At 52.4% G+C, this 25,234-nt stretch overlaps 1 protein-coding gene across 3 annotated transcripts; it reads right to left on the bottom strand.

Annotated features, from left to right (window-relative positions):
• Nucleotides 1–33: 33 nt before the first annotated feature.
• Nucleotides 34–24,667, bottom strand: tubgcp6 (tubulin gamma complex component 6). Of its 3 annotated transcripts, none has more exons than XM_061229214.1 (25): nucleotides 24,615–24,667; nucleotides 23,153–23,988; nucleotides 21,554–21,717; nucleotides 19,593–19,806; nucleotides 18,126–18,287; nucleotides 17,168–17,289; nucleotides 16,983–17,049; nucleotides 16,740–16,849; nucleotides 15,808–15,899; nucleotides 14,502–14,641; nucleotides 13,787–13,936; nucleotides 13,576–13,657; nucleotides 12,887–12,975; nucleotides 12,255–12,370; nucleotides 11,380–11,518; nucleotides 10,686–10,769; nucleotides 8,715–10,530; nucleotides 8,107–8,241; nucleotides 6,244–6,412; nucleotides 5,811–5,952; nucleotides 5,432–5,626; nucleotides 4,424–4,550; nucleotides 2,970–3,183; nucleotides 2,037–2,230; nucleotides 34–563 (listed from the first exon to the last, which is right to left on the bottom strand). In XM_061229214.1, the coding sequence occupies exons 2-25, from the start codon at nucleotides 23,951–23,953 to the stop codon at nucleotides 472–474; spliced, it is 5,616 nt and encodes a 1,871-aa protein (XP_061085198.1). In that variant the 5' UTR covers nucleotides 23,954–23,988; nucleotides 24,615–24,667; the 3' UTR covers nucleotides 34–471. The 3 variants fall into 3 exon arrangements, with proteins under 3 accessions (XP_061085198.1, XP_061085196.1, XP_061085197.1); XM_061229212.1 differs by having other exon boundaries at nucleotides 24,456–24,652; XM_061229213.1 differs by lacking the exon at nucleotides 24,615–24,667 and adding an exon at nucleotides 24,280–24,597.
• Between the last annotated feature and the right edge of the window lie 567 nt (nucleotides 24,668–25,234).

The following is a 25,234-nucleotide window of genomic DNA, read 5'->3' as shown; positions in this document are numbered from 1 at the left end:
ATTTAAGGTGAAGAGACCTCCGGGAGCCCACAATTGTGAAAAAATAGTTTTTTATTGAATTCTGATAAGTGGGGGGGGGGGGTCGCATTGCAGAGCCACAATCACAGACGGACTCACGGAAACAAAGCTAACGAGCACCAGACAAGGGTCAAATACGTCATTCTGTCGTTTTGGATCCAGAAACTCCTCCGTGCTCGATTGATCTCGGTTCAATTGCGCTGACGAAGGAGGTCCAGAAGGCGGGGTCCGCACTTGAGGGCACTTCATAGGCTGCAATGCACCGGTCGACCTCGGTAAAGCGTGGAAAGAGTAAGTGAAAACAAAACGGGTTACGCGTTCGACCCAGGTCTGATGGGCAACGGTCCGGGACGGAGAGCGTCACGGTCCACGGTCCTGGGCTGGGAAGTCCTGGGTGGCACCTTGGAGGTCACCCGCGGGGAAACGGCCCAGGGGTGTTTGGCGTTTCCCCGCTCACGTCTCTTTGTAGTAGTTGTTGAAGTTGATGCGGAGCAGGAAGTCCTCCAGGTGGGGCTGGTAGCCCCTGTCCACCAGCTTGGTCACCACTGCACGGGAAGAAAGGACCGACGATTAGATACTCGCTCTCTCCCGCCTGCAGACAGCACGGCTAGTGCATGCTAGCGCAGAAGACCGTATTTTCCACACTTTTAAAGCAAGACGGCTAAAAGGAATGTCTAACTCAGGGGCGTCAAACTGATTTCCCAAGGGGAAGCAGTGTCTGCTGGTTTTTGTGGTTTCCTTTCGATCAGCTGTCAATTAAGGCCTCGAGAACAAGGCGCGTCGATTCTTTAGCCAGTCGATGACTGAAATGGACCACAGGTTCGGAGAACAACCCGAAAACCAACAGCCCCTCCAGGACTGGAGTTTGACACCTGTGGTCTAACCGGAAACCACGCATTTGAAATGGAGATTCAGCTGCAGAGCATCCATTCAGCTACAGAGCATCCATTCAGCTACAGAGCATCCATTCAGCTACAGAGACCGCTACTAAATGAACCGCGAAAACGCTAAATGAGATACCGGGTTGACACTGCTAATATCGTTAGCATTTCTGTTTATAACTACGCTGACGAATTCCCCCTCGACAGACGAAGGGGAGAGAGAGCGGTTTTTACACAATCCAATCCTCTAAATGGCTACACTCTGCGACGGCACTTGCCAGTCTGACCACTTCCAAGATAGCGCAGACGATTCAGGACATACAGAGCAATGCCTCCAACCAGTCGATAAGGCTTGCTGCTATTATCTCACCCACTTTGTCATTGTCTTGTTATGCCATCTTGAGCTTGAGAGTTGCTGGTGATGGGGCAGCAATGCCTGTCTATTGGCAACTGAATGAACCCAGAAATTAATTAATTAAAAGTAATGAACACAAATTTCTACAAAGAATATAGTGGACCTTAATATAGTAGAGGGAATCTTAAGATAGTGGAGAGAGGGCTGATTCCAATCGCTTATTTTATCCTTCCTTGTCTCAGAAATCGATCAAGGTCCTCCACCTTTTAGGACATTCTTATCCGTTAAACGTTTCATCGAGGAGCTCATAGGCTGAACCAGGAACCACGATCGCATCCTTTGCGGAAGTACTTTTTCGAAATGCACGAGGTATAAATGATCAACCTGTGGATCCACCTCTCCCCATCTGCCAAGCATCTGCCAGATGTGGCTTCGAACTGACGTGTGAAGGAGCCCATTTGCCTAATTCACGCTTCTTCAATTCCCCCATCTTAACCTCCTTTTCTAGCTTCCTTTCCTTTCCTTGCCTCCTCTGCTGGTTGGAGTTAGGAGCAAGGAAAGGATGCAAGGAAAGGACAAAGGAGGTGGAATATAAGCGATCAAAAAGAGGCCCAGGTTTTGGCCACTTGGATCTGAGAATAGTGGAGAGCGGCAGTGTTTGCAGCTTCTCTGAGGCGTTTCCAGTTTCACACATTTATCAAGGAGGCAGCTAACCCGGGTGCCAGTGCACAACACCGTGTTCCCAAGACCCAAAATGGCCGCCGTCTGTAAGGAAACCTTACCTTTGAAGAGGAAGTGGGAGTAGTACTTGAAGGTGTTGTAAAACTGCTGCAGGGCCACAAAGCTGGGGTGCACCAGCTCCCCCTGCTGGCGGCTCCAGGGCTGTGCGATCAGCTGCGCCCGGAACTTGAGGATGAGGCTGAAGATGCTGTGGATGATGTTCATCACCGGCGCGGCCTTGTCCGTCAGCAGGCCCCTGGAGCGGGAGAGGGGCGGCACGCTCAAACCCCGCCCGCCAGCTCCGCCCTGCCCTCCTGCCGAAACTATGCCCTCCCAGCGGCGACCGATGGGTCCCGGCTCACCACAATACACTCGCATTTCAGGCGGTTAGCGGTCACCATACATAAACAAGCTCCTCTCACAAGTCTGGTGGAAGGGCGGCAGACCAACCGACGGCAGACCTGGGTCAAATACGTAATTGTTTTGGATGGAAATACTGTTTCGCGCTCCATTGATCTTGCCAGCTGCGACTGAGCCACGAAGGCAGGGTCTTGCCCTTTCTGAGTTCACTCCAGCTCAGTAAAGCAGAGAGAAGCATATGAATCCAAAACAATAACATATTCGACCTCAGGTCTGATAGACCATCGTAATTGTCCCCAGAGGGCACAATCCAAACCACAACCCGCATTTGAAAACCATACATAACAATTCAGCCAGCTCAGAACAGCGAGGGTACAGGGCAGAGTTCACGAGCTCGGATTCGTATAAAGAGTAAAATTAGTCTACTGGGGCAAAGACCAATATTCAGGTGCGAATAGGCAAAATTAGGCAAAACCTCAAATTGGCGGCCTGTAGCGTAGTGGTTAAGGTGCAAGGTAGGTGGTTCGATCCCCTCCAGGGGAGGATTGTACGTTGCTCTGGATAAGAGCGTCTGCCAAATGACCTTAATGTAATGTGAAATTGGGTGTGTGGTGTCCCTCTGTGGTGAGACCCACCTGAAGATGGCCCGGTTGAGGTAGTCGGCGTGGGTGTGGTGGATGGCGTCCAGGTCGTGAACGTTGCCCAGCTTGTGGGTGAACTCGTTCCAGGACACCTGCAGGATCTGGTCGGCGATGTAGCCCTGGATCACCTTCACGAAGTGCTGCATCTCGTGCCGATAGAGCTGGAGCTGCCGGAACTGCACCGAGCTCCCCGCCCCCTTCACCAAAGCTGAGAGGTGGAGAAGACCTTTTCACGTCATGCTGGGTGCCTCCTGTCCTACAGGTATCGCTGGATCACAATACCACTTCCCTTGTAGACTCCTCCCCCTTTTACTTCTGTATCCGTCTGAGAGACTTCCTGGTTCTGGGAGTATTGCCATCATCGTGCTACAGATGCGGTATGCTTCCGTATACGTGAATAAAATAGGGACCAACAGCATTCATTCTAAGCCTGTTCTTTGTTTTTTATATATATATATATATATATATATACACATATATATATACACACATATATATATATACACATATATATATATACACATATATATATATACACACACATATATATATACACACATATATATATATATACACACACATATATATATATACACACACATATATATATATACACACACACACATATACATATATATACATATATATAGATACATATATACACAGCGCAGAGAAAGGGAACCATTTTAAGTTCCACGACAGAGAGCAGGTGGCGTTACTCGCCCTTCCAGGACAAAACACGAGCGGCGGCACGGTCCGACAGGGTCGGACGACGCGTCCTACACACCGCTGACTTGGTGAAGGACGTGGAGGCCTGCCTGGAGCAGGCCCAGCGGGTTATGGCCGCAGGTAAAGAGTTGGCTGAGAGCTCATTTTAAAATCAGGAGGACAGCTGTCATTCTACAAGGGAAAGCTCATGGGAAGGTGGAATTCTCCTCCAATAGCATTTTAAAAAATTCAGTTCCAAGGTACAATGGGGAAGATTTTTGTGTTGAAGCATTGTTGCAAGACCATTGTCAATCCCTTCCTATCATTGAAAAAGGCTCACTGACATGTTGACTCACCCTCTGCCTGTGTCTATAGTCTTTAAATTCGGGTATAAAAATATGCAGTTGACGCGGGCCGGCAATGTGTACCACAATTGCACTGTACAATAATTCAAGCTCATTGGTTGAAAATTGGTTCCAATTACCACAGCCAATGGCGTTTCAACGTCAGCGCGTTCACAGAGAAGGGGGAGGGGATAAAGAGCGTTGTGGTTTGAGCGTGTTTGTTGCTGCTATTCCGCTCTTGACTGTCCGAAATGACCTATTGTGCCTTTAAGATATGTCAACTGAGGAGGACACCCCTGGTTAATCCTGTTCCCCTTCTGGACACCACTGGGACCCGTCTAATTGCCATTGGCATAACCTTTAGTGTGCGTCGGGGCCGGCCTGAAGCAGACGCACCTTTCAGGTGGAACCAGACGTCGCGCAGGGTCCACACCATGTGCTTCAGCTGCAGCAGGAAGGAGAAAAGGCGGTTGTACTTGTTCATGCAGCTGTCCGTGATGATGATGTTCAGAGGCCAGTCCACCTGCAACGATGAGGAAAGAGGGAGGGCGTCACACCGCGATGGCGGCCAAAAGCAGCAACGACTCTCTGCCGCTTTACTAAAGTCGCCTCTATGAGCCGGGTCCTCCCCCCTCTACGAGTCCTCAGTCCTCTACAGGTCTGATTCCCTACGGGTCTTGTGTCCTCTACGAATCCCTGCTCTATGAATCCCTGCTCAATGAGTCCCTGCTCTACGAATCCCTGCTCTATGAATCCCTGCTCAATGAATCCCTGCTCTATGAGTCCCTGCTCAATGAATCCCTGCTCAATGAGTCCCTGCTCAATGAGTCCCTGCTCAATGAATCCCTGCTCAATTAATCCCTGCTCAATGAGTCCCTGCTCAATGAGTCCCTGCTCAATGAGTCCCTGCTCCATGAGTCCCTGCTCCATGAGTCCCTGCTCTATGAGTCCCTGCTCAATGAATCCCTGCTCTATGAGTCCCTGCTCTATGAGTCCCTGCTCAATGAATCCCTGCTCAATGAGTCCCTGCTCAATGAGTCCCTGCTCAATGAGTCCCTGCTCAATGAATCCCTCCTCAATGAATCCCGGCTCAATGAGTCCCTGCTCAATGAATCGATCACATTACATTACATTATTGGCATTTGGCAGACGCTCTTATCCAGAGCAACGTACAGTTGATTAGACTAAGCAGGAGACAATCCTCCCCTAGAGCAATGCAGGGTTAAGGAGCTTACTCAAGGGCCCAATGGCTATGCGGATCATATTGTGGCTACACTGGGATCAGAACCACCGACCTTGCGTGTCCCAGTCATTTAACCATGACACTACAGGTCGAAATCCCTGCTCAATGAGTCTCTGGCTCTGGCCTCGGAGACTCTGAATCCTCTCTCTCCGATGCCGCACCTTGTAGCGTAGCTCCAGGCAGTTGAGGGCGTCGGGGGCGAGGGGGTGGAAGGTTTCGGGGACGAAGCGGAGCGCGAAGGAGAAGCTGGAGGCCAGGGCGATGTCGCCGTGCAGGCTGTACTGCAGGGCCTTGCTGAGGATGGAGTTCAGCACCAGAGGGGTCAGCAGCTCCCCCGGAGTCGGCCCACTGCGCAGCTGCAACACACGCACAGAGAGAGCCGTCTGATAACTGAAACGCATTCAGAGCTGTCTGATAACTGAAACGCATTCAGAGCTGTCTGATAACTGAAACGCATTCAGAGCGGTCTGATAACTGAAACGCATTCAGAGCTGTCTGATAACTGACAGCCGTCTGAAGGTCACCACTCCACCCTCTCACCTTCTCAAACAGCAGGTCGCTGAGTGACTGAGCGAACTCCCCATCCTCCATCAGCAGAAAGTGGCGGAGTGCCTCGAAGTGCCTCTCCACACCCAGTTCCACGAAGAAGTAATCGACCACCGCTTTATTCACCAGGGACACGCTAGAGAGAGAGAGGGAGAGGGAGAGGGAGAGAGAGAGAGAGAGAGAGAGAGGTAAAATGTGTTACTTGTCTAAAATCCGTTGGGTACTTTGCAGGCAGGTCTGAGCCGGACTCGAGCCTTCCGTTGCTCTATGTTGGCGATGAATGGAACCTGCGCCACAGATGCATAGAGCGGTGTGCTTTGATTTTCAACTGTTCAAAAAATTCAATAACATTAATGACATTTGGCAGACGCACACGTGCGGGCAAACACACTCTCACACACACACAGGAACAGTGCAGGCGACTCACTGTGTGATGAGGGGGGTGGTGACGGAGAGCTTCATCAGGACAGGCAGAGGCACCATCTCGCTGAGCTCCACGGCGGGGCCGTCTGCGGCCTTGTCTAGGGACAGGACCCCTGGGGGCCTGTAGGGGCCACGAACCACCTGCTGCAGGGTCTGCGAGCCCGGGGCCAGGGCTGGGACAGAGAGGGGACACAGTCACCTTCCACTCTCATCCCTCTCTCCTCTCTTCTTCCACTCTCATCCCTCTCTCCTCTCCTCTTCCACTCTCATCCCTCTCTCCTCTCCTCTTCCACTCATCCCTCTCTCCTGTCCTCTTCCACTCTCATCCCTCCCTCCTGTCCTCTTCCACTCTCATCCCTCTCTCCTCATCCACTCATCCCTCTCTCCTCTCCCACTCATCCCGCTCTCCTCTCCCACTCATCCCGCTCTCCTCTCCCACTCATCCCGCTCTCCTCTCCTCTTCCACTCATCCCTCTCTTCTTCCACTCATCCCACTCTCCTCTTCCACTAATCCCGCTCTCCTCTCCTCTTCCACTTATCCCGCTCTCCTCTCCTCTTCCACTTATCCCGCTCTCCTCTCCTCTTCCACACTCATCCCTCTCTCCTCTCCCACACTCATCCCTCTCTCTTCCACTCATCCTGCTCTCCTCTCCTCTTCCACACTCATCCTGCTCTCCTCTCCTCTTCCTCACATCCCTCTCCTCTCCCACACTCATCCCTCTCCTCTTCCACACTCATCCCTCTCCTCTTCCACACTCATCCCTCTCTCCTTACCTTCCACACTCATCCACACTCTACCTTCCTCTCCAGTGTTCTAGAGAATTCGCTCTCCAGTTGGTACAGGGGTCGGCAACCCTGGTCCTGGAGAGCCACAGGGTGTGCTGGTTTTTGTTTTTCGCCCTGAATACCAGCAACCAATTCACACCCAAGAAACCAGGTGAGGCGAGTTGACTGTGTAATTGACCACTTCAATAGAACAATTAAGTGCTGAGTAACAACGGAAGCCAGCAGACCGTGCGGCTCTCCAAGACCAGGGTTGCCGACCCCTGAGTTAGTAGATCAGGGAGCATCAATGCTTGCCCTCAAATCCAGCCCTGGTTTTCTTCTCCCTCTTGTAATTAGTGGTACCGATTGGCCAAACCCGACTCACAGGTAAAGGGAGAGCAGAAAACCAGCAATTATCTTGTCTTCACTTGGCATTGGCACTTTCCCCAATGTTTTTATATCTCTTCCCCGACACACGGTCGAGGTCGAGACAGTTCCGTTTAACCTCTCATATTCACTTCCTCCCTCTGAACGTGCCCAACTCTCACTAAATTAAACTGTTAGCACCAGCACTAACATGTATATCACTCACCCAGAAGGGCGTAGGGGTCCTGGTATTAGCACTAGCACGTAGTTCACTCACCCAGAAGGGTGTAGGGGTCCTGGTATTAGCACTAGCACGTAGTTCACTCACCCAGAAGGGCGTAGGTGTCCGGTTATTAGCACTAGCACGTAGTTCACTCACCCAGAAGGGCGTAGGGGTCCTGGTATTAGCACTAGCACGTAGTTCACTCACCCAGAAGGGTGTAGGGGTCCTGGTATTAGCACTAGCACATAGTTCACGCACCCAGAAGGGCGTAGGTGTCCGGTTATTAGCACTAGCATGTAGTTCACTCACCCAGAAGGGCGTAAGGGTCCTGGTATTAGCACTAGCACGTAGTTCACTCACCCAGAAGGGCGTAGGGGTCCTGGTATTAGCACTAGCACGTATATCACTCACCCAGAAGGGCGTAGGGGTCCGGTTATTAGCACTAGCACGTAGTTCACTCACCCAGAAGGGCGTAGGGGTCCCGGTATTAGCACCAGCGCGTATATCACTCACCCAGAAGGGCGTAGGGGTCCTGGTACCGCTCCACTTCGTACTGAGACGCCAGCGAGGCCAGGTAGTCCTGCTCCGCCCCTTCCACCGGCCACTCAGGCTCAACGTGGGCCCCTGCTTCGGGCCCGGCCTCCGGTCCTGCAACGCCGAGTCGCCATTTCAGTGTTTAGCACGTCCAACTCATAAAAACAAGGACGGCCAAGATTGGAGAGAAAACAATGCACTGAAAAATGTGATAGAGTTCCAAGGAATAACTTGGGACTTCCCGTGAAAGCGCTGACTTTGAAACGCCATTAGCTGTGGCAATTTGAACCGATCGTCAACCCATGAGCTTGAACTATTGTACAGCTGTACAATGTTTGGGTACAGAGTGCCGACCTGTTAACTGCATATTTTGAAACCCGAATTTCAGGTGGCAGAGGGCGATTCAACATGTCAGTGAGCCCTTTTCAATGCTGGGAAGGGATTTACAGTGGTCTTGGAACAATGTTTTAACACAAAAATCTTACGTATTGTATCTTTCAATGCGGAATTCTTAACTGGTGAAACCAAACAGCCGCACGGTGTGATGACCAGACCTGGGTGAAGTGCGGCGGGTGTGATATCCGTACCTGCTCCTCTGAGCTCCCTGCTGCCGGTCACCACACAGCCCGCTCCCAGGGCAGAGTCAGAGGAGTGTCCGTAGTCGCTACCGGGGAGGGGCACCGGGAGCGGTTCCACCCCAGAAACCACGCACCCCGCCCTGAGGGCAGAGTCAGAGGAGTGTCCGTAGTCGCTACCGGGGAGGGGCACCGGGAGCGGTTCCACCCCAGAAACCACGCACCCCGCCCTGAGGGCAGAGTCAGAGGAGTGTCCGTAGTCGCTACCGGGGAGGGGCAACGGGAGCGGTTCCACCCCAGAAACCGCGCACCCCACCCTGAGGACAGAGTCAGAGGAGTGTCCGTGCTTGCTCCAACGGGGACGGGAGGGGGTCACGTCCGACACAAAACCCCCAACCTTTATGCTGCTGTCGGAGGCATGGCCATGGATGCTGGGGGCGGGGACAGGAGTCATGACCTCAGAAACATGCTCTCCCACCCTTATATGGGCGTCGGAGGCGTGGCCATGAACATTGGGGGCGGGAACATGAGTTATGACCTCAGAAACATGCTCACCCACCCTTATATGGGCGTCGGAGGCGTGGCCATGAACATTGGGGGCGGGAACATGAGTTATGACCTCAGAAACATGCTCACCCACCCTTATATGGGCGTCGGAGGCGTGGCCATGAACATTGGGGGCGGGAACATGAGTTATGACCTCAGAAACATGCTCACCCACCCTTATATGGGCGTCGGAGGCGTGGCCATGAACATTGGGGGCGGGAACATGAGTTATGACCTCAGAAACATGCTCACCCACCCTTATATGGGCGTCGGAGGCGTGGCCATGAACATTGGGGGCGGGAACATGAGTTATGACCTCAGAAACATGCTCTCCCACCCTTATATGGGCGTCAGAAGTGTGGCCATGAACACTGGGGGCGGGGACAGGAGTCGTGACCTCAGAAACGTGCTCACCCACCCTTATATGGGCGTCGGAGGTGTGGCCATGAACACTGGGGGCGGGGACAGGAGTCGTGACCTCAGAAACATGCTCTCCCACCCTTATATGGGCGTCGGAGGCGTGGCCATGAACACTGGGGGCGGGGACAGGAGTCGTGACCTCAGAAACATGCTCTCCCACCCTTATATGGGCGTCGGAGGCGTGGCCATGAACACTGGGGGCGGGGACAGGAGTCATGACCTCAGAAACATGCTCTCCCACCCTTATATGGGCGTCGGAGGCGTGGCCATGAACACTGGGGGCGGGGACAGGAGTCGTGACCTTAGAAACATGCTCACCCACCCTTATATGGGTGTCGGTGATTGGCGCGACTGGTCCACTGGGGTCTGGAACTGGATTGACCCCCCCAGGGGCAAAGTTAACCTGCGTGGTGGGGGTATGAGAGGGGAGGGCCTTCCCAGGCTGCCGTCCAATCGTCTTGGCCTCCGGCAGAGCCGCCCCCTCCGGGGGAGGCTGGTCTCCGGCCCAGACAGGGGCGAGGGGCGGGGCGGCGGGGGTCGAGTGGGGGAGGGTGGGGCTGCCCTGGAGGGGGACGTAGGGGGCGCTGAAGTCGTAGTCCTGGGCGAGGGCGGGGACCTGAGGCAGGTCCGAGCCAATGTCCTGCAGCGCCCGGTCCACTTCCTGCTCGTCGGGGGCTGGTCCAGGCTTCGGCAGGAAGTCCCTGATGTCCAGCTCGTCCGAGATCAGCGCCTCCTCTTCTGCGGGGGAGGGAGGTGCCTGGAGGCCGGTGGGTGTCTCCTGGGGGCCGGTGGGTGTGTCCTGGGGGCCGGTGGGTGTCTCCTGGGGGCCGGTGGGTGTGTCCTGCACCACCTCCCCAGACGCCTGTGCAGATCAGAAAGCGTACGGTTACATCACTCTCATCCGCCCCAGCGCTGAAGGGCACGCGACGGAGGCTACGGCCCCTAAAACAGCAGAGCGCCACGCCGCAGCCCAAAATCCCCCCAGCAACGAGACGCTGCCAATGCGTTCGCTCTGACCTGGGAGGGCCGCTGTGTGCGGGCTGAAGTTTGGGGGACTGTGGGGGGTCCCGGCTGGCCGAGGGGATACTGCTCCAGAAGAGCCTGGAGAAGGGGGCACAGTGTGGGGGGTAACATTACAAATCAGCCATAAGTCACCCAACAGCTACATAAATTATTTGATAACTATAATACTATAGCATTCAATTCCCTGTAGTGTTTAAATGGCCAGATTGCTTGCCCAAACTACTGAAGCTTGTCAACTGCCAGTTTAAACTACTGAGTAGTTTAGAACCACAATAATAGTCCTAGTTATGAACATTTATTTTTAAACTGAGCTTACCATTTCACCTTCAGTGCGGGTCTCGACACACACAAACCAACTGCTACAACCACCACAGCCCGGACATGGTAAAATATGAACAAACACTGACAACCATTCACATTCTTTTGCTGCAATACGAACAAACCGCATTCGTAGCAGTAAAAATTCACATAGCTGGACTGGGCCAATCACGCGATCACGCTTCGGATTCAAAAACATTTCTGCGGCGATCTCGATCCTTCCAGCCGCAATGGAGCCAACAAGAAAAAAAAAAGAGCAGAAAGTTTGGACATTTCGAGAGTATATCATTTCCCAAAAATGAGTCCCAAAATCCCAGCAAAGTGCAGAAAAGTCTTTGAATCCCAAACCAGGCCTGCTGGCAGCACAGACCTGAATGAGACGCCGGTCCTCTTGCAGCAAGCGGACTCTGTCCTGGTGCAATCGCATCCGCTGTACCCGCCACAGGGCCCGCCTCTCCCTCTTGGCCGCCTCCTCCGTGAGCTGGCTGTACTGGTCGATCAGCTCCTTCCTGCCAGCACGAAACCATTACATTACATTACATTACATTACATGGCATGTAGCAGGCGCTCTTATCCAGAGCGACGTACAACCAAGTGCAGATCAAACACAAGTACAAGTGCGAAGAGGACCTGAGAGGACAGTACAGTTCTAGTGCAACCATACAGATATAATCGGAACCCTTGGCATATATAAGGCTAATCGTGGTGGTGAGTTAGGGAGGGAAAGGTGTAGCCTGAAGAGAGGAAACCGCCAATCACAGACGGTGAGTCACCGTTCGGTCACAGACTGCAAGCTGGATTTAGGGCCGCGTAAAAGCACAGGGAGGCATCGACAGCCTCATACAGGGGGGATGAGACACGATAAACAGTGATGAGCCACACAAGTGATTTCACTGCATTACATTACATTAATGGCATTTGGCAGACGCTCTTATCCAGAGCGACGTACAGTTGATTAGACTAAGCAGGAGACAATCCTCCCCTGGAGCAATGCAGGGTTAAGGAGCTTACTCAAGGGCCCAACGGCTGTGCGGATCTTATTGTGGCTACACCGGGATTAGAACCACCAACCTTGCGTATCCCAGTCATTTACCTTAACCACTGTCTCCTGCTTAGTCTCCGGCTTAGACTAATCAACTGTACGTCGCTCTGGATAAGAGCGTCTGCCAATAACGTGAATGTAATAAAATGTAATGCGAGGGCCGTAATGACCGGGGGTGGACAGCGCCGCCCCAGTGGACAGACCTGGCTCTGCGCTCCTGGGCCTCCTGCAGGGCCTGCAGCCTCCTCTCCCGGTCCTGCAGCTCACGGAGGAACCCAAACTCGTCCTCCTGCTCTTTCCGCTGGGCCGTGCCACGCCGCTGTGGGGACACACGGGAGATTCGGGAGGGACGGTCAGATTCAGGGGAATGGCGTTAAGGCCGCTGGAGGGCATGGTCAGATTCAGGGGACTGGCGTTAAGGCCGCTGGGGGGGGGGGCAGATTCAGGGCGGCGTTAAGGCCACTGGGCAGGGTCAGATTCAGGGGACATGGTCAGATTCAGGGGACTGGCGTTAAGGCCGCTGGGGGGGATGGTCAGATTCAGGGGACTGGCGTTAAGGCCGCTGGGGGGGGGGGATCAGATTCAGGGGACTGGCGTTAAGGCCGCTGGGGGGGATGGTCAGATTCAGGGGACTGGCGTTAAGGCCGCTGGGGGGGATGGTCAGATTCAGGGGGGCGTTAAGGCCACTGGGCGGGGTCAGATTCAGGGGACTGGCGTTAAGGCCGCTGGGGGGGATGGTCAGATTCAGGGGGGCGTTAAGGCCGCTGGGCGGGGTCAGATTCAGGGGACTGGCATTAAGGCCGCCGGGCGGGGTCAGATTCAGGGGACTGATCACCTCCTGCTCCATCTCCAGCTGCTGCTTCAGCTCCACAAAGCGCTCCCTCTTCCTCGCCCCCTCAGCCAGGCGCTGGGACACCTGCAGACCTGCGGCACGGCACAGTACACATGCCCGTTGGTTAGCGATTGCTGATTGGTTGGGCGTTGATGCGTTTATGATGACGGTACATTGGTTGGTGTTGATGTTTATGATCGTTCATTGGTGTTGATATTTAATGGTGATTGTTGATGGCTTTGTCTTAATGTTTATGATGGATGATGCTGGTGCTTATGATGATCGGTCTTTGGTTGGTGTTGATATTTTTGGTGATTGTTTATTAGTTGCAGTTGATTTGTATGGGGATTGTTTGGGTGTTGATGTTTAAAGTGATTGATGATGAGTTGGGAGTTGATTTGTGTGGCGATTTTTTTGGTGTTGATGTTTAAGGCGATTGTTGATTGGTTGGGTGTTGAGGAGTTGATTTGTTTGGCGATTGTTGGCCAGTTGATTTGTACGGCGATTGTTGGCCAGTTGATTTGTACGGTGATTGTTGGCGAGTTGATTTGTACGCCTATTGTTGGCCAGTTGATTTGTACGGCGATTGTTGGCCAGTTGATTTGTACGCCTATTGTTGGCGAGTTGATTTGTACGGTGATTGTTGATTGTTCGATGGAGCTGCATCACGACGTGCTGGGAGAGCCGCTCACCTCGAATGCTCTCCAGCGTCTTGGCGGTCGACGCCCTGACCTGACTGATCAGCTCCTGCCGGGCACGCTCCATACGCTGCGCCTGAGCGAGAGGGGGAGAGAGGGGGAGAGAAAGAGAGAGGGGGAGAGAACAAAAGAGAGAGACAGTCATAAAAGAGATAAACATCTCACGGCTCCCTGACTGAACCGGGGCGGGCCGAGGGGGGCGCACCTGCTCCTCCCGGGTGACCACGCTGTGCCGGGCCACCTGCCCCATTCGGCTGCGGTACACAGCACAGTCCCTCTCCACCTCCTCCAGCTCCCGCAGGGAGACGGTCACGGCGATGCGCGGCACGGGCAGCTCGGACCGGCAGATGTAGTGCTGTGCGAAGAGGGCACAGCGTTAGTCGGCCGCCGGCGCTAGTTAGCCGCCGGCGCTAGTTAGCCGCCGGCACTTTATTCCCGCGCAGGCGGACTTCGATATCATCACTCGGCTCAGCATGAGCTCAGGTGATAGAAGCAGACCACACGGAGCTGAACATTACCAGTGTACCACAGACGACAGGATATAGCAAAGCATCTATGAGGTGACATCAGCACGTAACACTAGCATAGAGAAGTACAGGCTTGCTAAGATCAACATTCAAATTCACACAGAGCTTTATTGGCTTCACAAACTGAGTTTGGTCAGTTGAATTCACCGGTGTGTGTTTGTGGAGTCAAGTCAAGACACAGGTCAGCATACAGGTGTACTGAACTAAACGCAAGGTGTGGTTTGTTCAATATGGAAAGCCCAATCAGAAAAAAATCCCCCATAATGGACTCTTTAATCAATGTGTCTGGTGAAGATGGCCTGGCCAATGGGCGTGTCTGGTGAAGACGGCCTGGCCAATGGGCGTGTCTGGTGAAGACGGCCAGGCCAATGGGCTGGTCCGGTGAAGACTGACCTGGGGGCAGCAGATCTTCAGCAGGTTGATGGTCTTCCCGCAGACGTAGACGTCGTTGGCGAGGTGCCTGAGGAACACGGGAACATTCTCCTCCACGCTGCGCGAGATCAGGGTGTACCCCTCAGACCAGAAGTGCTTATCTGAGAGAGAGAGAGAAAAGAGAGAGGGAGAAAGGGAAGAGGCAGAGTGAGAGAGAGAAGAGAGAGAGAGAGAGAGAAGAGAGGGGAGAGAGGGAGAGAGAGAGAAGGAAGAGAGAGGGCGAGAGGGAAGAGGCAGAGAGAGGGAGAGAGGGAAGAGGCAGAGAGTGAGAGAGGGAAGAGGCAGAGAGAGAGAGAGGGAAGAGGCAGAGAGAGTAAGAGAGAGGGAAGAGGCAGAGAGAGTGAGAGAGGGGGAAGAGGCAGAGAGTGAGAGGGAGAGAGGGAAGAGGCAGAGAGAGTGAGAGAGAGGGAAGAGGTAGAGAGAGTGAGAGAGGGAGAGAGGGAGGGGGGGGGAGAAATTCTTATTGAATCTCGAGTTAATGTCATTTGCATTTTTTCTGTATGCGCGCGCTGGCCCGTAAATGTATTTGTGCTCTGGGAACATAATATTTCTCTTGTCATGCAAATGAAGCGGTCTGAAATTGGAAATTGAATTTGAAGGAGACAGAGGTGGAGAGGAGCGAGGGAGAGAGGGAGAGGGAGAACGGAGAAAAAAAAAAAAAAAAATTGCACAGCTTTGAGGTTCCCGAAGGGAGGAACAGCTACGAGAGAAAGGTGAGGTTTAAACAGATGGGAAATGAGGGCAACGCTGTGTTTCACAGCCCGTTAATTACCGAGTATTGCCAAGGTAAATGCCAGCTACTTGTATAATTATTAGGCAGCCATTTTGATTTCAGTGGTCAGTTGGATGAAACGGGCAGATAGCGGGCACATAAACTGTGCCTGTATCACAGCAGTTACCTCTGAATTCAAATTAGTCACGTAATAATTACAATTACCCGCAATTACTCAGTAATTAACGGACTGGGAAAATAAACAGTCGCCAGAACGGAATGATTACATTACATGATTACATGATGATTACATTACATTACATGACACTGCGCTCTTATCCAGAGCGACGTGCAGTTGATTAGACTAAGCAGGAGACGATCCTCCCGTGGAGCAATGCAGGGTTAAGGGCCTTGCTCAAGGGCTGTGTGGATCTTATTGTGCCTACACCGGGGATCGAACCACCGACCTTGCATGTCCCAGTCCTTTACCTTAACCACTACACTACAGGCCGCCCTGATGAAACAGAAGCAGGAGTGCGATGCTGGAGCCCTCACCTCTGCAGCCAAGGTGATCCTCGTTGACCTGGATCATGAACTCTCCGTAAACGTCCCGGAACACGCCGCTGTACACCCAGTCGGACACGAACCTGAGGGGCGCAGCCAACGGTCAAACGCACGCTCCGTTTAATACTCGCAATATTCAACACTCAACCGAGCCATGGTCATAACGCACAATTCAAAACTCAACATTCCCAACGATTCCGTGTTCAGAACACCATTCAAAACTCAACACACTGAAAACCGCGTGCAAGTACAGATAATACATGCCAGGTTATGAACAACGCAAGAGCCCAACTCAACTCAATTTGTGGCTCACAGACCGATTCACTGACCGAGGGCACTGCTCAGACAGATGCACTGACCATGTGAACGGCTCACAGACATTCACTGACCATGCGTACGGCTCAGACATTCACTGACCGCGTGTATGGCTCACAGACATTCACTGATCGTGTGTACGGCTCACAGACATTCACTGACCACGTGTACGGCTCACAGACATTCACTGACCGTGTGTACGGATCACAGACATTCACTGACCGTGTGTACGGATCACAGACATTCACTGACCGTGCGTACGGCTCACAGACATTCACTGACCGTGCGTACGGCTCAGACATTCACTGACCGCGTGTACGGCTCACAGACATTCACTGACCGTGTGTACGGCTCACAGACATTCACTGACCGTGTGTACGGCTCACAGACATTCACTGCCTGTGCGTATGGCTCACAGACATTCACTGACCGTGTGTACGGATCACAGACATTCACTGACCGCGTGTACGGATCACAGACCTTCACTGACCGTGTGTACGGCTCACAGACATTCAGTGCCTGTGCGTATGGCTCACAGACATTCACTGACCGTGCGTACGGCTCAGACATTCACTGACCATGCGTACGGCTCACAGACATTCACTGACCGTGTGTACGGATCACAGCTGCTCTTTAGCAGGGACAGCAGCACAGGGTAGTTCTCATTGCTGCAGTTGCTCTGAGCCTCACTGTACAGGTACGAGAGCAGCTTCACACCCTGCAGGGGAGACGCACAGCTGTCAGCATCTCTCACACACTCTCACACACTCTCACACACTCTCACACACTCTCACACACTCTCACACACTCTCACACACTCTCACACACTCTCACACACACAATGTACTCACCACAGGGAAGGTAGCCTGGCCAGCTGCCGGAGAAGCCCCATCCAAACAGCACAGCTCAGAGAGGTACCTACACAGAGGCACACAGAGCAGGGGTGACGAGCGGCACACAGAGCAGGGGTAACTAGTGGCACACAGAGCAGGGTGGACCCTCCTGACAGGGGGAATGAACCGGCACAGCTGCTCACCGGAGCTGGCTGCCCAGCTTGCGGAACTGGAAGCAGATGGTCAGCAGGCTGAGGGTATTCGGGGTGGAGAGCACACAGGCGCAGTAGTACTGGAGGTACCTCATCAAGCCTCCTGTGAAAGCCTATGACACACAGACATAATCACCGGCTCACGCTGTGCGAGAGACAGACATTACCAAATAATATTCTGAGCATGTCCACACATTTAAAATAAGGGGCATCCAGGAGACGAGACATATTCATGTTCAGAATATTTTTCTTCACCTGTTCTTGGCTGGGATATCTGAAAGACCAGTGTTAGCACAGCACTGTAGCTAACATCACCTGAAAGGTTAGCGTAGAGCAGTAACGACAGTACCTGGAAGACCAGTGTAGCGTAGCGCAGTAGCGGGCGTTAGTATAGTGTAGTAGCGGGCGTTAGCGTAGCGCAGTGTCAGTGGAGAAGTTGGGGACAGTACCTGGAAGACCAGTGTAGCGTAGCGCAGTAGCGGGCATTAGCGTAGCTCAGTAGCGGCCGTTAGCGTAGCGCAGGGTCAGTGGAGCAGTTGGGGACAGTACCTGAAACACCAGTGTAGCGTAGCGCAGTAGCGGGCGTTAGCGTAGCGCAGTAGCGGCCTTTAGCATAGCGCAGTAGCGGCCGTTAGCATAGCGCAGTAGCGGCCGTTAGCGTAGCGCAGTAGCGGCCGTTAGCGTAGCGCAGGGTCAGTGGAGCAGTTGGGGACAGTACCTGAAACACCAGTGTAGCGTAGCGCAGTAGCGGCCGTTAGCGTAGCGCAGGGTCAGTGAAGCAGTTGGGGACAGTACCTGAAACACCAGTGTAGCGTAGCGCAGTAGCGGCCGTTAGCGTAGCGCAGGGTCAGTGGAGCAGTTGGGGACAGTACCTGAAACACCAGTGTAGCGTAGCGCAGTAGCGGCCGTTAGCGTAGCGCAGGGTCAGTGGAGCAGTTGGGGACAGTACCTGAAACACCAGGCCTCGTCTCTGGGCGCCCTGCAGGGAGAAGCGGCTCAGGCGCAGGTAGTGCGTTCCGTACTGCGCCAGGTCCCCCAGCAGCCGGGACAAGCTCTCCGGGGACGCTCCCGAAATACACACCCCTGGCCTCACCTCGAACTGCGCACACGTCTGGAACGCACACACAGGGGCCACGTGTTACTGCAGGCATTCGCTGCAGATTCACACGCTCTGCAGTCCTTAAAGGGTACAATCGGTCATTTCAGACATCCAACGGTCAAGAGAGGAACAGCAGCAACAATAACCCTCAAACCACAGCACTGTTTATCCCTCCCCCTTCTCTGTGGATGCGCTGACATTGAAAACTGGTTCTAATTGCCACAGCCTATGTCGTTTCAACCAATAAACTTGAATTACTCAACAGCTATACAATGTCTTGGTACAGAGAGTTTGTGCGTCAACTGTATATTTTAAAACCCGAATTTACACCAGCAGAATTGATTTGAAATGAAACTATGAATATGAGGTAAATTGCAGAGCTGGTGTTCAGGTCTTCCTAATAAATTGTTCACGGAGTGTACACACAATCAAATGAGTACATACACAGACTCAGTGCATCACATACACATGGACATCTACACTCACCGAGCACTCTATTAGGAAGATTTTTTACTTTATTACACCGACTTATTCATGATTATCAAATCCGCCAATTGTGTGGTAGCAGTGCAATGCAGACAATCATGTAGATACGGGTCAGGAGCTTCAGTTAATGTTCACATCAACTATCAGAATGGGGAAAAAATGTGATCTAACTGACTTTGAGCGTGCATTGATTGTTGGTGGCAGACAGGGTGGTTTGAGCATCACAGAAACTGCTGATCTCCCGGGATTTTCACACACACTAGTCTCTAGAGTTTGCAAAATAGTGAAAAAATACAGTGAGCAGCAGTTCTGCAGACAGAACCACCTTGTTAATGAGACACAGAGGAGAATGTCCAGACTGGTCAAAGCTGACAGGAAGGTGACAGTCATACAAATAACACCACATTGGTGTGCAGAAGAGCATCTCTGAACACACAACGCATCATAACTCTAAGTGGATAGCAGCAGTAAAAAGGAAAAAATAAGTAATAAATACCAAAAAGTGCTCGGTGAGTGTATTTACATGCGCGCACACACACACACACATCCATATGCTTTGAGCATTGAAGCACTCAGCCAGATATTCACATTCATGTGACAAAATACTAACCTCTCCTATTCCTGTCCTGAGATAAAAAGTAAAAAAATGATAATAAAAATAATTGAAAAATTTATAAAAACGAAATCGACAAAGCTCAATTCCCGAACCCGAACTCCACGCATTACAGCGCGCGCCCCGGCCCTACTCGTCATTCCTCTGCGAGAGCCCGTCGTTTTCAACCCCACCTGTCGCTTCCGGCTAGCTGTAATCGGCCGGGGGGCGGGGCGTACCGGGTTGAGGGGGAAGGTGGCGGACGGCACCCCCATGAGCACGTTCAGGAGGTCCCCCACCAGCAGGCTCTCCGAGTCCCGGGGCGGGGGGATGGGGGGCGAGGCCGGGCCGCTGCTCAGGGTCCGCACGTTCCTCTCCACCAGCCTGTACAGCTGGTCAAACGCCTGCCTGCCGCCCTCCGTTAGGAAGGGCTTCTCCTTACTGCCGGGGGGGCTGGAGGGAGGAGAGAGAGAGAGAGAGACAACAATTAACGAAAATGGGAAATGGCCGGCCTTTATCCGAAGCGCTGTACAACTGATGCTTCTCGAATTCAAATCCAAATTCAAATGTGCTTTATTTGCATAAGTACATTTGTGTTGCAAAAGCATTGACCTAGATAAATGATAAACAACAAACCTCCACACCCAAGAAAGAAAAACATAAACATGACTAACCCAACCCCCCAACCCCCCCAAAACACACATACATACAAACACACACGCACACATAAATCCAGGTTAATTTACGGCACCCTCTCTTATACCCTCTCATAAATTATGGCAGGCAGAGGCAGAGAGCTGCCGCCTCTATTGTTGTTTCCTCTTCCCCCAGAAGTATTTTTAATTTATTTGGATCTGATAGGCATTGAAATTGCTTATTGTGGGCAATGAATTTGGGAAAATATTGATTTCTTATCAAGAGGTACTTGGGGCAGGTAAGTAGAAAGTGGGCCTCCACCTCTACCAGGTTGCAGTGAGCACACTCTTTTGGCAGCCAGGTCTTTTTGTGGCGACCAGTTTCAACAGCAGGGCTGTGGTCACTGAGTCTGTACATTGTTAACGTGTGCCTTTGTTTTGGGTTTTTAACTTTCGTGAGGTATTCTGACAGGGAGTAATCTCGGCCTAGGGTACGGTAAATTTCCAATTTGTTTTTTAATTTAGTTTCTTCAAGCAAATTGTCAATGTACAGATTTTTGTAGATTTTGTCAATTTTTTCAATGTTGTGGTTGTAATATTTTCTTGTATATTGGGTAAAAATAGTTTTTTGATGGCCAGTTGTCCCAGAGGGTCTTTCTCTGGGTAGAGTTGGTTGCTCTTCAGTGCCTCGTGCTGGTAGCAGTGTGGGTCAGCCTCGTGCTGGTAGCAGTGTGGGTCAGCCTCGTGCTGGGAGCAGTGTGGGTCAGCCTCGTGCTGGTAGCAGGGTGGGTCAGCCTCGTGCTGGTAGCAGGGTGGGTCAGCCTCGTGCTGGTAGCAGTGTGGGCAGCCTCGTGCTGGTAGCAGTGTGGCTCAGCCTTGTGCTGGTAGCAGTGTGGGTCAGCCTCGTGCTGGTAGCAGTGTGGGTCAGCCTCGTGCTGGTAGCAGTGTGGGTCAGCCTCGTGCTGGTAGCAGTGTGGGTCAGCCTCGTGCTGGTAGCAGTGTGGGTCAGCCTCGTGCTGGTAGCAGTGTGGGTCAGCCTTGTGCTGGTGGCAGTGTGGGTCGGCCTGATTCAAATGAGCCCAGAATTTGAGTGCTCTTTTCTCTACTGGCAGCAGGAGGGGGAAGTGGCCTAATTTGGCCCTGCACACATTATTTGGGGCATTTCTGTGGACACGTAATATACTTTTACACAATTCCAGGTGACATCTTTTTATTTCATTTCCATCCCATTGTTTTTTTTCATTGTGTAAAAGAGGTTAGGTGTCTTGCTCAGGGACACTTCGATAAACACAGGGCGGGATCGAACCGGCAACCCTCCGACTGCCAGACGACTGCTCCTGCCGCCTGAGCCAATGGGACGACGGCTCTCACCTCCTGAGCCAATGAGACGACGCCTCTCACCTCCTGAGCCAATGAGACGACGCCTCTCACCTCCGGAGCCAATGAGACGACGCCTCTCACCTCCTGAGCCAAGGTCACCCCAAACGTCCCGTAAGCCGCTCTGCAGTCCCCCCTGCAGCGCATTCATAAAATAATAACGTTCAGTAAGAATACGAAACGCTCACCAGCCCACCATCTCCCAGCAGCGGCGGTGGCTGGGCTGGAAGTCGTGCAGCGCCTCCCACACGTCCAGGTCCGGCCCGGGGCTCGGCGCCGACTGAGAGTCCGGGGTCGGGTTCGAGTCCGACCGGAAGCCCTCGTCCTCCGACTGATCCAGAGCGGGCGGGACCTGGGGGGAGAAACCGTAATAACAGCAACAGCAATCAAAACGCATGGCAGCCAATGTGTGTCGGTGTGCGCGTATGAACGGCAGGCATTTATATAGGGCCTTTATCCAAAGCGCTGTGCAATTTATGCTTCTCATTCACCCGTTCAGACACGCACTCACGCACCAACGCACATTGGCTGCCATGCGAGGCGCCGACCAGCTCGTCAGGAGCATTTGGGGGGGGGGGGGGTTTAGGATTCTTGCTCAAGGACACTTTGACACACCCGGGGCGGGATCGAACCGGCAACCCTCCGACTGCCAGACGACCGCTCTTACCACCCGAGCCAATGTCGCCCCAGCATCAATTGTAGGCTGTGGATAACGACGCTATATAAATGCCAACCATTTACCATTTAATAATGAGTTATGTAACAGATGTTTTTATCCAAACCGACGCTGGAGCAATGCGGGGGCAAGGGCCTTGCTCAAGGGCAGACCTTATCGTGGCTACATTGGGGCGGTGAAGCACCAACCTTCCAGGTCACGGTCATGAACCTTAGCCACTAAGCTACAGGCAGCCCTGACTGAATCGCTGTAGAACAGGGATCAACTCTGGCCCTCCAATCCGAATCCAGCCCTGGGTTCTCTTTTCACTCGCGTAATTAGTGCTCCTGATTTTGGATAACCAGAGGAGGGCGGGCAAGTAAACACGATGAAAAATGATGATGATGACCAGGAGTGCTGGAGAAGCAATGTTCACAGGTCTGAACCCGGACCCAACCATTGATTGATTGATTGATTGATTGATTGATTGATTGGATTGATTTAGCACACGTTTAAAAGTTTCAAATGCGCCTCTTAATTGAATTTTATTGGCACAGAGCTTTTAATAGAGACAGTCTCAAACACAGAAACAGGAAACAAAACTATTTGACAAGTACAAGGCTCAATCCTCAAAGCTCCAGTGGAACAGGAGCCACTGTAAAGCCTGCCCAATGTGCAGGCCCGAGGGGCCGGGGACCTGGTTGCCGGATGAAGCCGTAAGATCCGCACATTACATTACATTACATTATTGGCATTTGGCAGACGCTCTTATCCAGAGCGACGTACAGTTGATTAGACTAAGCAGGAGACAATCCTATCCTCCTTTGCCCCTGGAGCAATGCAGGGTTAAGGGCATTGCTCAAGGGCCCAACGGCTGTGCGGATCTTATTGTGACTACACCGGGATTAGAACCACCAACCTTGTGTGTCCCAGTCATTTACCTTAACTACTACGCTACAGGCCGCACAGCTGTTGGGCGCTTGAGCAAGGCCCCTAGCCCCTGCTTAGTCAACTGTAAGTCACTTTGAATAAAAGCATGAGTTCATTATTATGATTCTTTTTATTATTATTATTATTAGTCATTATTATAACAACAACAACAATCATAATATTATGTGAAGCTGCTCCTGACCCGTAAGGCCAGGCCTGCGACGTCAGCGTTGCTGGGAACGGGGGGCAGGTCCAGCCGGACGTCCAGGTCTGAGGTGCGGCTGTGCTGCAGCGCCCCGAACAGAGACGTGCGGGTCTCCTTCTCGAAGCGCTCCTCCGCGTCCCCGCGGCGCCCCAGGAATAGGAGGCCGCTCCCCGGCGGCGCGTCCATGAGGCCCAGGCTCCCCCCCAGGCACCCCATGGCGCCCGACTCCTCCGCCGTCACCAGGGCCCAGGTGCGGGCCTCCAGACGCAGGAGCTCCGCGCTCAGGTAGCTTCCGACGGGAGGCCTGCGGGTAACCGGCCGCTCCCACCGGCCGTAGTCCCGGCTGAAGGAGGTGGGGGGAGGGGGAACGGAGCCCGCCAGCTGGACCAGGAGCTCCAGCACGGAGTTCAACTCGGCCAGGCCTGAGCCCCGGCCGTCCCCCAGCGCCCCCAGCAGCTCCTCCAGCCGCTCGGCCTCCTCCTGCCTCCCGGAGACCCGCAGGTTGAAGGAGAGCATCAGCACTTTGTTTCTGGGGGGAGTGGAAGCGAGCGGGCCGGGTAGCCCCTTCGGAGAGCCGTCCTGAAAGAGCGTGGACAGCAGCACGCCATAGGCCCGTCTTCTCAAGTCCCTCCGGAACCGCTCGACGGAGCCCGAGCCCGAACCCGAGCGCAAGGCGGGCAAAGTCCACGACACTCCCGAAACGAAAGTGTCGCAAAGCGCGCCCAGTAGTTCCGTGATGCTGCTACTGCTGCTGTAGCTGCAGCTGGCGGAAGCGGGCACACCAGGACCGCGATTCATGGTCTTCGGGTATCCGTCTGCAACGTCAGTCTCACCTGGCGATGAAGACGTTTTTGTTTTATTCCTTATACTTCAGTACATACAGCTGGGACATTAACACGGTTTACTGTACGTCAATTCACAGTACGTCAAAGGCAAAGCCGTCTGCTCAGCCGAAAAGCCAAGGGTGTTCTCGAAGTAAAACAATTTGTTACTAGTTTCAATTCAGGTTACTAAAATAAAGAGCTAGCTAACTGATCAATTATTACTTTCACAGACATTACACTAAAAGAGTATCAGCACGTTTACAAGTAAACTGCAATAGCTAGCAAGGTTTGCCAAGTTACCTAACGCCATGATGATTCGATGAAATTTGCTGAAGGCGCATTCAACCAAAAGTAAGCTATATTCAATGCACACAGAAACTGTACATTTCTGTCATCAAAATAAAGAGGTTCAGCTTCATAAATGAATGAACTAGCATGCTACCGTTAGCTGTATACAACCAGCTAGCGAACGTTACCTGACCAGCTCAAGCTAACGTTAACGTCGCTCCTGGAGGCGTTTCTCGTATCACTGCGGTGAACATTTTCCATTATTCCGACTACGATACTGGCATCGAAATAATATGCTCATAATTGGTTTACTATTTCATGTTAAACCGTTAGCAAACCGTACTGACCGCTAAATTGCTGAAACCAGTTCCAGAACCAATGCCACTTCCTTGACTACGGCTCCGCCTATATTCTAGTTTATTCCAGCTCATTGGTCAGAACGTTCACAACATTGATCCTTGATTGGACAAAACGGATCCCACGTGTGTGACAAACGTCTGCCGTAATTTTCGCGCTCAGCGGTGAAAGGTTGTATTTCGATTAATAGGCAGCCGGGCGCAGTCCCATTTATTTTATTTTATTGGCTCTAGTTACACATTTGTTGGTGACACTATTGGCACAGAGTATTATTATTTATATCCTCACAATTCCTGTGCTAGCTCCGCGGTCATTTCCATTGGGAGTAACATTTGTCATACACTTTAATGGCAAATTTGCAATCATAGGCCTATAATTATAGTTCACTACCAATTTTCCAAATGGCAATTTAAATCAATTCATAAGGAAAATGTTAAACTGGGCTGCTGGTTTAAGGTTTGGTGTGGCTTTCAATTTTAATGCCACATTCCATCACCTTGTGTCAATTCATTTTTAATGAATTTTTTTTACAAAAACCCATATTTACTGCCAAGTTTGTTGGCTTACAGTAAAATTGTCAATCTTAAACTCAATATGTACACTGTCGGAG

This window comes from Conger conger, chromosome 19 (genome assembly GCF_963514075.1).
Source record: "Conger conger chromosome 19, fConCon1.1, whole genome shotgun sequence".
NCBI lineage: Eukaryota > Metazoa > Chordata > Actinopteri > Anguilliformes > Congridae > Conger > Conger conger.
The sequence above is the reverse complement of the archived record's forward strand: the minus strand, read 5'-3'. Positions and strand labels throughout refer to the sequence as shown.

Coding starts and splice junctions, on each gene's coding strand:
- tubgcp6 (XM_061229212.1), bottom strand. CDS start 24,528: ATGGAAAATGTTCACCGCAGTGATACGAGAAACGCCTCCAGGAGCGAC. Junction 23,989..24,455: donor CGTTAGCTTGAGCTGGTCAG/GTAACGTTCGCT, acceptor CTTCATCGCCAG/GTGAGACTGACGTTGCAGAC. Junction 14,642..15,807: donor GGATCACCTTGGCTGCAGAG/GTGAGGGCTCCA, acceptor TCTCTCTCTCAG/ATAAGCACTTCTGGTCTGAG.